Source organism: Meles meles, chromosome 6 (genome assembly GCF_922984935.1).
Source record: "Meles meles chromosome 6, mMelMel3.1 paternal haplotype, whole genome shotgun sequence".
Taxonomy (NCBI): Eukaryota; Metazoa; Chordata; class Mammalia; order Carnivora; family Mustelidae; genus Meles; species Meles meles.
Genome location: NC_060071.1, coordinates 102,738,561 through 102,753,611, shown reverse-complemented (window position 1 = coordinate 102,753,611; position 15,051 = coordinate 102,738,561). Strand labels below are relative to the sequence as shown.

General features: G+C 40.4%; 1 protein-coding gene across 4 annotated transcripts; it reads right to left on the bottom strand.

Annotated features, from left to right (window-relative positions):
• Positions 1-3,102: 3,102 nt before the first annotated feature.
• Positions 3,103-15,040, bottom strand: DMAC2L (distal membrane arm assembly component 2 like). Of its 4 annotated transcripts, none has more exons than XM_046009151.1 (5): positions 14,926-15,026; positions 7,166-7,277; positions 5,825-6,033; positions 4,861-5,032; positions 3,103-3,219 (listed from the first exon to the last, which is right to left on the bottom strand). In XM_046009151.1, exons 2-5 carry the CDS (start codon positions 7,267-7,269, stop codon positions 3,105-3,107), a joined length of 600 nt encoding a protein of 199 aa, XP_045865107.1. In that variant the 5' UTR covers positions 7,270-7,277; positions 14,926-15,026; the 3' UTR covers positions 3,103-3,104. The 4 variants fall into 4 exon arrangements, with proteins under 4 accessions (XP_045865107.1, XP_045865106.1, XP_045865108.1 ...); XM_046009150.1 differs by lacking the exon at positions 14,926-15,026 and adding an exon at positions 14,071-14,251; XM_046009152.1 differs by lacking the exon at positions 7,166-7,277 and having other exon boundaries at positions 14,926-15,040.
• Positions 15,041-15,051: the final 11 nt, after the last annotated feature.

Below are 15,051 nucleotides of genomic sequence, written 5' to 3'. Positions count from 1 at the left end.
TACACTGATATTGTCCTGGAAATAACCTTTGATAATGTATGTGTGTGTATATATACACATATAAATACATACACACGCGTGTGTGTGGGGATATAGATATAGATATAGATATAGATATATATATATATATATATATATACTGTGCTAAGAATTGGCAACAACTGATAAGAAAGTAGTCCAAAACGATTCTGAGTATTTCTTAGCTTTGTATCATGATACTTAACATGATGACATGTTATTAGCTTTGACTTGGCCTGCACCTCCTATTCCAAAAGATTTTTCATCCTCATCCCCTGAACACAAGGGCAGGATGAAGCTCACGTCTGTTTCTTGTAGCTCACTGCCAGTTTTGGTTGGTGTGTTGCTGCTGCTGTTTCCTCAGTGGTTCCCAGCCATGGTCTTTGAAAATGTATTTTACTGTCTCTTCAAAACCTTTCTTCTGTTCTCTTATTAGTTTACTGCTCTAGTAGCTTCCTTCATGACAGCATTTGTCTTTATTCACTTACTGCTAAGTAACTCACCAAATTCAGACATCTGTTCAATAATTTTGGCTACTCCAGCCAGTTTAATGATATCCTAAGGCTCCCTAATGTATGTAGCTTCTTGCAAAGAGCTGACCCTGGGTTAAATACAAGTCCCAGCAATATCTAATTCTTATTTGGCTTTAAGTCAAATGATAAGGAAGGACATCCCACTTCCGTTTACATTTTCTGTTTTCCTTTTTAACCCAAAAACAATGCATTTGACGAGGCAGATGACTGTAACTGCCTAATTCATTCTGTAGTTTTAAATTAATTTTTTAAGATTTTATTTATTTATTTGACAGACAGAGATCACAAGTAGGCAGAGAGGCAGGCAGAGAGAGAGGAGGAAGCAGGCTCCCCGCGAGCAGGGAGCCGGATGCAGAGCTCGATCCCAGGACCCGGGATCATGACCTGAGCCGAAGGCAGAGGCTTTACCACTGAGCCACCCAGGCGCCCCCATTCTGTAGTTTTATAGAAAACTATTCAGAATATAAAAGTAGTTCTGGACTAAATTGTGGTGAATCAGTTGCCTCACCACACAACAATCAAATCTGAGATGGAAGCATTCATTTTTTCTAATGAGTTCTATTAAATGTGTACCAGTGCTTAATTTAACCACATCTATAATCCTTTGTTCAGCATGGAATCACCACTGTTTCACATGAGACTGTTCTATAGCTTAGTCTTTTTTTTTTTTAATTTACTGTGTCCTGATTTTATAATTGACAGTGGAAATTTTATTTATAAATAGTATATCATTTATGGCATGTGCTATTTACATAAGCTGGCTTCTAAATACAACGAAAATTCTTTTCCCAAATGCTGCCTCATACACTGTTTATTTTAAAACTATTTCTAGTCAAGGTTATAGTTAAGAGTATAATGTTCAAACCAAACATACAGAAATCTACAAACAAGTTGGCATATCATTAACAGCAATAGAACCAGGGCCAATTTCGGGGTAAAAATAAAGATCTGTTTTTATCCATATCTGGTATTCTTTGTCACTACTTTCTAGATATAAAGTGAATTTTGCACTTAGTGCTTTTTTTGTTTGTTTTTGCACTTATACTTCTTTTTGGTGTCCCTTGAGCTCATAGGAAGAGGTATCCAACATGTATGGGGGAATAAAAATTAGTTTCTAATTGACATGTTAAAATTTCCTATTTAAAGCAATATTTTAATTTAAGCAAAAAAGAAGTATAACTGGGCTGGTCTTCATGATCATTTCCTCTGTTCTACTGTAGTTGGCAAAACTATTTGAATTCAGCCAAGTATTTATGTCTAGTTTTAATAAAACCCTAGACTAAGATTACAAAATAGACAAATTAGCCAAAGAAAGGTGTGTGTTATAAAGAACACAGGAATGTAGGATCATGGAAACGCATGCAAATCCTGGGAAGCGATACAAATGCCTCAACAACCACCGACCACCTTTCAAAATTGACTCCACCTGGGCGCCTGGGTGGCTCAGTGGGTTAAAGCCTCTGCCTTTGGCTCAGGTCATGATCCCAGTGTCCTGGGATGGAGCCCCGCATCAGGCTCTCTGCTCAGCAGGGAGCCTGCTTCCCTTCCTCTCTCTCTTCGCCTGCCTCTCTGCCTACTGTGATCTCTGTCAAATAAATAAATAAAATCTTTAAAAAAAAAAATTGATTCCACCAATGAATCTGAAATTTAGCTTCCAGTTTTTCATAATTGCACTTTTATGGTAACATGCTTCAATAACTTTAAAGTAAAAGGTAACAGTAATATGAATTACTGATAAAGTACAATAAAGAGTATCTGTGTTATATATTTAAATCACTTAAATTTTTTTAGTTTTTTAAATATATTTGTAAAAGATTTTATTTATCTGACAGAGAGAGAAAGAGATCACAAGTAGGCGAAGAGGCAGGGGGAGAAGCAGGCTCCCTGCTCAGCTGGGAGGGGCAGATGAGGGGCTGGATCCCAGGACCCTGGTATCATGACCTGAGCTGAAGGCAGAGGCTGTAAGCCATTGAGCCACCCAGGTGCCCTAAATCAGTTTAAAGAACTCTGTCATCATCTACAACAAAAGTTATCTACATAGATATTTACATAAAATGAGGAATATATCAGAATTAAACTGCTACATGGTTTCCATTTTTCTTAAAATGACTTAATGTGCATAGATTTTTACTTCCAACTTAGTAACTTCAGTGAGTCATGTCTGAATATTAATTTTCTACATGATGGACTCTCTGCTTCTGAAACATCATGATACAAGATCCTTAAGGTCTGTTGATGATTATGTAATATTTACTGCTATTTAGAATCAACAATTTTATTTTATTTTATTTTTTATTTATTTTTTTTTTAAAGATTTTATTTTTTTATTTGACAGAGATCACAGGTAGGCATAGAGACAGGCAGAGAGAGTGGTGGGGAAACAGGCTCCCCATTGAGCAGAGAGCGCAATGCGGGCCTCGATCCCAGGACCCTGAGATCATGACCTGAGCCAAAGGCAGCGGCTTAAACCACTGAGCCACCCAGGTGCCCTAGAATCAACAATTTTAAATGATACTTTATATTGAAAGAAGACACTTATTGAATATTATTATTTTACTTCAAGTCTAATTTTAATTCCAGAGAAGGCAGTGCTGTCTTAAAGGTTTGGATAAGATTTTCTTTTTCTCTTACTCCAGGAAGATCACTTAACAACAAATACTTGAGGTTTCTGCAGAAAAAGAAGAAAAAAAAATTATTCAGTTGGTCTTTACTCTTACAGCATTAAAACAAAAAAATTACTTCAGTTGGTCTTTACTCTTACAGCATTAAAACAGTCTCCATTAAAGGCTTTTTTAAAAAAAGTGCACACAGAATGCATTTATATCACACTATACTATACTGTCAAAATGACTTTCAGAACACCAATTTTTTTTTAAAGATTTTATTTATTTATTTGACAGAGATCACAAGTAGGCAGAGAGGCAGGCAGAGAGAGAGAGGTAGAGAGAGAGGAGGAAGCAGGCTCCCCACAGAGCAGAGAGCCCGATGTGGGGCTCGATCCCAGGACCCCGGGATCATGACCTGAGCCGAAAGCAGAGGCTTTAACCCACTGAGCCACCCAGGCACCCCCCAGAACAGCAATTTTAAGAGTGCTACTTTAAATGAAATTCATGCTAGGAACTAAGCCAGGCCTTGGGAAGTTTAGTTGTTCTGAATTATAACAATAATTCTAGCTGAATCTTTCCAAATACTATATATGTATTATAGCATAGAACTCCTTTGCATGTGAAATGTGAAACATGAATCTTAATCTAGAAAGGGATAACAATTAGGGAAGTTCTTAAAGGAACTTCATTAAAAAAATGAAGCCTCAAAGCCTCAACTAATGTAAGAGATAATCTATTGCTTTTGGTTCCAATGTTTAAAACTTCTCTCCTAAAAAGAAATAAACTTAAAAAAAGCAGGGGGAGATGCCTAGCTGGCTTAGTCAGAAGAGCATGCAACTCTTGATCTTGAGATTGTGGGTTCAAACCCCACATTGGTTATAGAAATTACTAAAAAAAAACAAACAAAATTTCTCAAACTTCCTGTGATACTGAGGTTAGTGTCAGAATATGGGGAAAAAATGAAGAGGAAGCATAATAGCAAAATAAAAAGATGAAGAGGAAGCATAATAGCAAATGCCCACTGATCGCTTACTGGAGCAGGCACCACGCTAGGTGCCTTATTATAAACAATAATTATTATAATTAATAATAAGGTTGTTGTAGTCATGGCCCCACAGTGCAGCAGCCACTCCAAAATATGAGCAGTAAGTAAATACTTCTTTTTTAAAGAGATGTCCCCTAAGATAGGCAATAAAACATTAATGTATTAAGGTTGATAATTTTAACTGTTTGAAAGTATTACAGATGAAAGTTAACGTCATTTTATGTATTTTTCCAAATCAAAAAAGGTGCCATCTCTCAAATGTTTCAAATTCTAATTATTCAGGGCCCCCCGCTGGCTCAGTTGACAGAGCATGCAACTCTTCGTCTCAGGGTTGAGAATTCAAGCCCCACACTGCAGACAGAGTTTACTTAAAAAACTTTTTTTTTTTTTAAAGATTTTATTTATTTATTTGACAGAGAGAGATCACAAGTAGACAGAGAGGCAGGCAGAGAGAGAGAGAGGGAAGCAGGCTCGCCGCGGAGCAGAGAGCCCGATGCGGTACTCGATCCCAGGACCCTGAGATCATGACCTGAGCCGAAGGCAGCGGCTTAACTCACTGAGCCACCCAGGCGCCCCTAAAAAACTTTTTTTAAAAATTTAAATTCTAATTATTCATTTTAATCTCATAATCAAGTTTCCATTTTGGCACACCACCTACCTTAAGTGATATAAAGCAATGATTCCTTTGTCTGTGATATTCCCACATGAAATTATTTCCATTTCCAGTATGCTTTTTTGTAAATTTTCTAGTTTACCAAGTCTCTCCAAACAGTCATCCTCAATATAATGACACTTGCATAGTCTTATTTTTTCAACGTGCTGTAGGCCCTCTGGGAGATAAAAGGTACATTTTAAGAATCTGCTTTACCATTAAGATAACCAACTGTTCTAGTTTGGCCAGGACTATTCTGGTTTTAGGACTGAAAATCCTATGTCCTGGGAAACCTCTCAGTCCCCAGAAAACCTGGATGATGAGTTACCCTAATAACCATGCAAGATATTCACTATCCATGTTGTGCTGATGGACAGGACCATTCTGTAATCAGATGTTCAAGTATTGGAGGAAAGAAATGTCCACACAAGCAGAAGCTGTAGGATAGGATTATTCTTATATTACTAAGAGTTTTTCAAATGATGGAAATTTGACAAAGGTAGTTTGATAAATAAAATCTTTAAAAAAAAAAATTAAGGCCTTGTTGATTTTATTTGACAGATAGAGGTCACAAGTAGGCAGAGAGGCAGGCAGAGAAAGAGGAGGAAGCAGGCTCCCTGCCAAGCAGAGAGCCCGATGCAGGGCTAGATCCCAGGATCCTGGGATCATGATCTGAGCCGAAAGCAGAGGCTTTAACCCACTGAGCCACGCAGGCACCCCAAGGCCTTAAATTTTAAACCAATAAGCATGAAATAAAGACATATAGAGATAAGCTTAGTGAAGGGAGAAAGGAGAAGAAGGTGTTTGTAACCTCTATTTAATTTTAAAGAATCACACACAGGACTCAAGCCTGGATGGTACTGGAAAGGGTAAAAAGGAACACACCTATGACTGTAATAGTGAGTCAACTGCAACAAAATGTCACTGCAAATCACCCACGTTTACCATAAGCAAATGACAGGGTAGTTACCCAGATGATCAAATCCAATTCTCATGATACAGGACTCGGTGGCATCAATTGCCTGGATCTTGTATTTGTCCAGCGGTCCTGTTGGGAGGTGGTTGTAGTCCTTCTGCCACCTCTCCTGGCCATGGTAGCGCACCATGGCCCCACAACGTAGCAGCCACTCGGATGCTGCCCTATCGGGTCCCACGTCCTTGATGCGTTCATAATCTACTCTGTCGGCAAGAGAACAAAAGCAGTTCATTTTTAGTATAATCACAAGCTGTTCAGCTTTAGTCGTCAGCATAAATATAGTACTTCAGCAACTTTTCCTTTCAGATGACTGAGGAGGGAGAGAAGTATGTTAGGAAGAGCCAGGTAAAAAAACATAGGATGGCTCTTCTTGCTCCCTTGTTTTTGTTTCCAAGTGAACTCAGTCAAGCTTATTATTTTTATATGGGTTTATCAGGCAGACATGAGTCTTCATTGATTCATATGTAGCACTGTGCTTGACACACCAGAAGGTTCTCGGTAACCATGGATTGAGCAAATGACTATACTTGGTTATTGTTTTTATTAATGATAAAATATAAAAGGGATTAATTTTGAATCTATGTTCAAATTAATCTCATTAAGTGACTCTTATTAATTTCTACATATGCCCTTTCCTCTAGTTAGTCGTGTTAATGCTGTATTAAGCAATGAGATTAGTTTCATTACCTTCAAAATGGTATTTCTAAGCATGCCACCCACTTTTTTTTGTTTGTTTGTTTTTTAAAGATTTTATTTATTTATTTGACACAGAGAGACAATACTTACTTATCCCAAGTAAGCAGAGAGGCAGGCAGAGAGAGAGGGAAGCAGGCTTCCTGCTGAGCAGAGAGCCCGACACAGGGCTGGATCCCAGAGACCCTGGGATCATGACCTGAGCCAAAGGCAGAGGCTTAACCCACTGAGCCACCCAGGCGCCCAATGCCACCCACTTTTTGAACAACTTGAGTCCCCTGGTAGTATTAAAAAGGCTAACTATATCCCTTAAGAAGCCATAGAATATTCTAAAATTACATTTGCTGAGATTTTTGGGTTACAAAAATAATATATTTTCATTTTAGAAAACTTGATAGGCATCAAAAGGACAAATAAAAAAAATCACTGAAATCCTGCAACATAGTATTTTGTAATCGATTTTTCTGGTCTTTATTCAATGTCTGTGTGTATATTTTATTTGTTTTTAAACAAAATTAGGATCCTATTACCTACCTTGTACAAAAAAGCATTTGAAATACAAGAAATAACCAAATTAGCTACTGGGAACTTATCTAGTTGTAATAATGGCCATGTTTCTTCACTTCAGTTAGAGTAACTTACTTATTAAACACTGCATTCAACCAGCCCCAAAAGTTTCTGCAGTCACATGACCATGGGGGTTTCTTTAAGCCACACAACTGCTGGGAAATTCTTCCAAACAGCATCACTTGATCTAGACACACAAAACAGTATTCATATTAGATCATTAGCTGGCAATCCGAGCCATACATCCAGTAACTTTACAATTCAAAGTCAGTGCTCTTGTGCCAATAAAGCTTATGAGTCATTTACCACTCAAAGTTAACAAGCAAGTCACTCCTGTCTCTGTTTCTTGGTTTCTCTGCTGCAGAAAGGAGGGGCTGGATTGGAGGGTCTCTAACATCCAGGCTTAATGTCAAGTTTCACTCTTCAACCCTCGGTTGGAGTCTGCCCACGGTATCGCTAGCAGATGTCTGTCCACTATTGCACTTACACAGTTAATGAAACGAGCTGTGCTCCCAGTCTACATTTCCAGTATCAAAATGACAAACCGAAATCAGCTAGGGAGCAGAGTGTTGAGGTTAAAATGCTTATAGCCAGGAAGGAAGAGGAGACATGAAAACAAACCTCTCTATGCCAAGGCTGCAAGTAGTAGCACCAGAACAGTGCAAACACAGATCTGTCCAAGGGCAGCTAGGAAAATCTGGGCAAGTTACCTCACCTCGCTGACCCTTGGTTTTGTCACTTGTAAAATGAGATGATTTGCTCAGATGATTTCCAGCTGTAACAAATTATAACCATGAGTTGAGAAAGTTTTCTTGCTCAGAAACTAGGTTTCTGAGCTGAGCTTCAATCTGATTTATTTCAGTTCAAGCTTCTCTAGTAGTGAGCAACATCAGGGGAAAACAAAGATAAATGAAATGTGGTTTCAACCTTTGAGTTGCTGAAAAATTAATGCAGGGTGGAGTGAGGTAAAACAAGTTACCAGGTAGTTAAACAGTAGAACCTGAAAAATTCCTCAGAGTTAAAGTAAGAATGGACCAGGAATTCAACAGGAGAAAGTACGTCAGCTGATTAGCTGAGGCAGAAACTTTTAAGGCATGTTGTAGTTCAGTTTGGTGAGTACATGGGGATCCTGAGAAGAGGAGACAATCAATTTACACAGTCACATCAGGAAGGGTTTTACAAGATCAGCAAGGGACTTTGGACTGTCTGCTGGAGGCAGTTGGGTCACTGAGGTTTTAGCAAAGAGCAATGGCATTGTTAGAGCTATGCTTCGGAATACTACTTGGCCAACAGCATCAACACTGAGGGTCCACAAAACAGAAAGGAGAGACAGCTAACAATGGCTTTAACTACATGTGCCCATGGGAAAGGACCAAGTGGGGCAAGAATGGGAATGACCATTACAGAGTGGATTCCACATGGCTCAGTGAGATGCTGAGGCAAGGGCCAGAATAGTTGAAAAGGACACTAAATTTTGGTCCCAGGTCCACGGTTAGATGGTGATGTCATTAACGGAAGTCAGTATCAGGAGGACAGGTTATAGGTTTCCCCCACCTCCACCCCCAGTTTTTCATATTCAAAATATGAAGTGTTAGCCGAACTTCTAACTGGAGATAACCAACAAATCTTTAGAATCAAAGTCACAAAATGGGACAACAGGAATGAACTTAGACCACCTAGACCATCCAGAGATGAGGAAACTGAAGCCCTAATATTAAGTAACTTGCTGACATCCTAAATCCCTTCTGGAACAAGGTGGGGTATTAATAAATGCATGTATTTAAAAGGTCTTATTTAATGTTTCATGGCTAATTGATGGCAGCACTGGAACTTAGTTCTCCCTCCTTCCAGTCCAGGGCTTTTTCCTCAGTCCCAGATGGTATTAGAACTGGGGGAAAAGAAGACTAGAGAGAGGCCTGAGTGAGAACCACCTCAGAGCCAAGAAGTGACTTAAGATGTTGTGTTCTAGAACAATGAGAGATGGGATCTGTGGACAGAACCTGGGATCATCTCCCCTCTTCATCTCTTTTGCCTCTGCCTTCAGCTCAGGTCATGATCCCAGGGTCCTGGGATCGAGCCACACATCGGGCTCTCTGCTCGGCAGGGGGCCTGCTTCCTCCTCTCTCTCCCTGCCTGCCTCTCTGATCAAATAAATAAATAAAATCTTTAATATTTTATTTGACAGAGAAAGAGTGCACAAGCTGGCAGAGAGGCAGGCAGGCAGAAGGAGAGGGAGAAGCAGGTTCCCCACTGATCAGGGGAGCCTGATGTGGGGTTTGATCCCAGTACACCAGGATCATGACCTGAATGGAAGGCAGACACTAACCAACGGAGCCACGAAGGCACTCCTCTTCATTTCTTTTCTACAATCATCTGCCTTCATTCCTGCAAACCTTCCCCATGCTATCACTGTCTTGTTCTTGTTTTTAGCCCTTCCTAGCTTTTTTTTTTTTTGAAAAATTTTCTCCACATGTGGCCACATTTTTTTTAAGATTATTTATTTATTTATTTATTTGATAGATTGAGATCACAAGTAGGCAGAGAAGCAGGCTCCCTGCTGATCAGAGAGCCCAATGTGGGGCTCGATCCCAGAACTCTGGGATCATGACCTGAGCAGAAGGCAGAGGCTTTAATCCACTGACGGAGCCACCCAGGCGCCCCCAGGACCACCTTTGATAACTTGACTGGTTGTCAATTTCACTTATCTGGGTTTTCTAGCTTCAACATAGGCTGTTCAATTTACCATCCCTCCCCACCCCACATCCCCATCCTGTCTGTAGAAATTTTACTCAACCTCAAGACCTCATTCATCTCCATCCATCCATCCATCCATCCATTCACTCAGTATTTACTGAATGTCTGCTATACTCAGTGCCAGAGATACAATGGTAAGATTACAAAAACAACAAAGGAGAGACACAGAAAGACAAGGTTCCTTGTCCTCACAGAATGTATAGTCTAATGAAGAAGACAAACATAAAAACAAATAAACATGCAATATGTCTTAATAGAAGTATGAACAAGTTCTGTGAAAGCCTAGAGGAGGAAGTGAAGAGAAGGCTTCACACTAGGGCTGTCTTTTGAGATGGGTCTTAAAGGATAATTAAGGGTTTTGAGTTAGGCAGAAAAAAAGAAAAGTATGCAGACCAAAAAGAACTTCAAGGATCACATCTTATTCATTGCTGTTTTTCTTAGCACCTAGCACACTGCCATCCCCCTGATGCAAAAGTTTAATAAATATTTGCTAATTAGTAATCTTTAATGGTTGGTATATTTCCATAGAGACAGATAAAACCAGAGAGACTGTTATTAAACAGGTAAATTAGAGTGGTCTGTGAAAACTGAGTACTTTTACTTGATTCATTTTGGTTCACCTTATAATTCAGCTTAAAGGAAAGATGAAATTTACACTCACTATGATCTCTAAAAATATTAGATGTTATATTTAAAATAATTTAAGCATGACTATAAAAATTTTACTTGGCAATAAAGGTAAAAAAGTAAACTGGTAGGTTTTACATTCTCAGCTAACCCTGTGCTAATTGATTTTAGAAATTTCAGATGAATTCAAGCTGCTGCCCCTGGGAATGTTTTCTATACGGAAAGAGGAGACCTCTAGTGGTGAGTTGGTGAATTTAGCTCTAACAATTGGGGAAAAAAAACCGTTAACATCAAGTTTAAAAAAGTCACTACTAAATTATTGCTTCAATAAATAATTCAGAAATTAAAATCATTTTAAAAAGTTCCTTCCTGGGGCGCCTGGGTGGCTCAGTGGGTTAAAGCCTCTGCCTTCGGCTCAGGTCATGATCCCACGGTCCTGGGATCGAGCCCCACATTGGGCTCTCTGTTCCGCGGGGAGCCTGCTTCTCCTCTCTCTCTGCCTGCCTAGTTGTGATTTCTCTCTGTCAAATAAATATTAAAAAAAAAAAAAAGCTCCTTCTTACTATCAGAACCTGGCTTAGAACAAATGTTTCTAAAAATTTCAATTATGCTTGTAACTTAGAGAAGGGCAGATCTCTGTGTCTAATTCAAAGTAAGATATATACAAGATGTTTCTGGGTAGGTTTGGTTGAGAGTTCCCATTTGCCTAAAAACATTAAGTTTTTTTTTTTTAAGTGGAAGTTCTGTTTTTACTTATCTAGGCTATTAAGAGTGATGGCTAACTAAGTGGTTCAGAAGACTGAACTAAAGAACTAATCCTTTTTTTTAAAGAACTAGTTCTTTAGGGTAAATAAAATTTGGAGGGATGGGGTGGTACTGGAACTGGGGAGATCCTCCCCTAAATTACAGCCCCACCTCACTGCAAATCAGTGACTCCAATTCTTATTCTTGAGGTGTGTAAAGTCTAATGAACTAGAACTGAAGAAATCATTAGGAATTGGAAGCAAAAAAAAAAAAAAAAGGAATTGGAATCAAAGGGGTGCCTGAGTGGCTCAGTGGGTTAAGCCTCTGCCTTCAGTTCAGGTCCTGATCTCAGGGTCCTGGGATTGAGCCCGCATTAGGCTCCCTGCTCAGTGGGGAGCCTGCTTTTGCCCCTCTCTCTGCCTGCCTCTTTGCCTACTTGTGACCTTTGTCTGTCAAGTACATAAATTAAAAAAATCTCAAAAAAAAAAAAAAAAAAGGAATTGGAAGCAAAATTGCCCAAAGCCATTCCTAGGCCAACGTCACATGGGGCTCACTGAAGTAACACCTTACAGGTTCTGACATACGTGGAAAATGAACATGAATTCTCAGCTAAGGATGGTGTCATACCAAAGACATTATGAGGGTATATGAATGAATGTAAGGTGAGCTCTTGATTTGAAATTACTTAATTGAAACAAATCAATGCACAGTCAAACCTAGGGGAGAGGGTAAACAGGAAAAAATTCTATACAAAGAGCAGGTGTATTGTGAGTTCCTTCACCTTGCTAAACTAAGAAGCATGTACTCAAAATCACATGGTAAATAAGTCACTACTTTGGGTTCAACCGGCCCATGAAAGTCTGATCACAGACCATAGAAATGTATAATTCTGTATTTAACCTAGTTACAAACTGACTATGTGCCATGCAAACTAAAAAATAACCATCTCCACTACATATCTATCAGCATGGCTAAAATAAAAAATAGTGACAACACCAATTACTGGTGATAAAGAGACACCAGATCACTCAAACATTGCTGGTGGGAATGTATAAAGGTACAGCCACTTTGGAAAACAGTTTAGCAATTTTTTACCAAACTAAACATGCGCTTATCATATGTATGACAAAGCAACTGGACTCTTAGGCATTTACCCACAGAAACAAAAACAGGTTCACACAAAAAGCAATACACTGATGTTCATAGCGGCTTTATTCCAAATAGCTGAGAACTAGAACAAATGAGTTGTCCTTCAATGGGTGAATGTTCAACCTATTGTGGTACATCCATACCATGAAATACTACTCAGCAATAAGAATAAACCTTTGATACATACAACAATTTGGATGGATTTCAAGGGATTATGCTGAGTAAAAAAAAAGCTAATTCCAAAAAAGTTATATACTTTATAATTCTGTTTATAGAACATTCTTGAAATGACAAAATTTTAGAAAGGGAGAACAGATTGGGAGGGGGTGCCCTGCAGAAGAGAAGTATAGTTATAAAAGGGCACCGGGAGGAATCCCTCATGGTGATGGAAGCGTGCTGTAGCTTGACTGTGGTGGCAATGCAACAATCTACATAAATATGTAAAAATTACATAGAACCAGGGTAGCTGGGTGGATCACTTGGTTAAGTGTCTGCCTTCTGCTCAGGTCACGGTCCCAGAGTCCTGGGATCCCATCAGACTCCCTGTTCAGCGCGGAGCTTGCTTCTCCCTCTACCTCTGCCTGCCACTTCCCTGCTTTTGCTGCGTCACCAAATAAAAAAATAAACAAAATCTTAAAAAAAAAAAAACAAAAAAAAACCATACATAGAACCACATACACACATGTAAAACTGCGGAAATAGTATCCCAGGATGTGTCAAAGTCAGTTTCCTGGTTATGATACTGTACGGTATTTTTGCAAGACGTTAGTATTGGGGGAGAATGGGTAAAGGGTATACAGGATCTCTATTGCTCCTTACAGCTGTGTGGGACTCTACAATGATCTCAAAACAAAAAGTTGAATTTAACAAGTAACCATCTTTTATTTTCTTCCCATTTGTGAAGGGAAAAGCAAGTAACATTCTACATTGTTTTCACAAATAAAATAGTCAACTGTCCCAGAAGTAAAATAATTTAAACATAATAAAAGCAGTAATTTATTCAGTTGACCCTTGAGCAAACATCCCCCAGCTGTTGAAATCTGCATAGAGATTCTGACCTTTCAAATTTAACTAACAGACTCCTGTTTGATTAGAAGCCTAGTAACATAGCTAATGCATATTTTGCATGTTATATGTATTATATAGTGTATTTTTTTTTTTTTTTAAGATTTATGCATTGAAACAGAGCGAGGTTAGCACCAGCCAGACGAAGAGGGAGAGAGAAAGGGAGAATGGAGCTCTTGGCTGATCAGGGAGTCCAATGTGGGGCTCATCCCAGGTTCCCAGGATCATGACCTGAGCTGAAGGCAGATGCTTACCCAACCAAGCCACTCAGGCGCCCCTATATACTATATTCTTATAATAAGGTAAACTAGAGGGAGCCCTGGGTGGCTCAGTGGGTTAAAGCCTCTGCCTTCCGCCCAGTCATGATCCCAGAGTCCTGGGATGGAGCCCGGCATCAGCGGGAAGCTTGCTTCCTCCTCTCTCTCTCTGCCTGCCTCTCTGCCTACTTGTGATCTTTGCCAAATTAAAAAAAATAACAATAATTAAGGTAAACTAGAGAAAATAAAATGGTAAAAAATCCCAAGGAAAATATATTTACAGTACTGTACTGGATTTATTGAAAAAGATCTGCCTGTAAGTGGACCAGCATAGTTCAAACCCAAGCTCTTCAAGGGTCTTCCCTGTGCTAAACACCCACGAACCTTTTCTCATGGACTCCACACAAAACCCTATGAGAGGGACACGGCTTGTACTCCGGGTCCACAGAGGAGGATCTGAGGCAAAGAGGCGAAATGACTTCCCCAAGCCACCAAACTAATACCTGGAACCAAATTCAAACAAAATTCTTCCAGCAATACGGTTTTTAACATTTTACTTTTGTTCTGTTCAGTTGTTCTGACCCTAAAAATTAAAAACTGCCATCAAGCACGGAGGACAGGTGTGGAACTGCCACGGGAACAGTGAATGAAACTTAATGATCAGATGGTCACTTGGGGATGACACAGCCCACCTCCCTCATCTTACAGATAAGGAAACGGGGTGAAGAGACCCGTACAAGCGAGTCGCTGTACCCAGCCCCGCGCAGCATATTTAAAACCGTATCTCGACCCAGTATTTAAGGAGACAGACTGCTAAATGATAGCAGAGAGGACACCGCCAGGAGCCCCGCAAAAACAAGGCCAGAAGACTACAAGCTGCCAGGCGTTGCCGTGACCAAGAGCCTCCGTCCGGACCCAGGGCCAGGGCTGGACAGCCAGCACTCCTTCATGGGCACTTGGCCTGGCGGGGACCAGGATGAAGACCTCCGGGGGGCAGCAGCGGGCGGGGGCCGGGCCAAGCGGGCGGCAGGGAGGCCGCTGGACCCGCCCATAGAAGAGTTTTCAACCCCCTGTCATGCCCCTACTGTCTCCCAAAGTCCAGAGGACGCTGGTGAACACCGAGGACGCACGACTCCACAGGCCAGCTTTTCGGTCGACCCAGCCGTGGGAGAAGGAAAAGGGCAGAGCGTAACCACCACCCTACACCCGCCTCGCTCAAGGCCTAGTTCTTCTACTCACAGCGCTGGAGGAAGGGAGGGAGCGAGCGAGCGTGCCGCGCGTCTACGGCTCCGCAGGCCTGCCCTTCGCCCTCCGCCACGCGCGTCCATTGGCCACTGGCACCGCCCTCACGTGGGGCGTCGGTGA

Excerpts from the sequence above, each read along its gene's own strand:
- DMAC2L (XM_046009150.1), bottom strand. Across the intron at positions 6,034-7,165 it reads TTGAATGCAGTGTTTAATAA|AGTAGATTATGAACGCATCA; the intron begins GTAAGTTACTCT and ends TCTTGCCGACAG. Across the intron at positions 3,220-4,860 it reads ATTGCTTTATATCACTTAAG|AAACCTCAAGTATTTGTTGT; the intron begins GTAGGTGGTGTG and ends CTTTTTCTGCAG.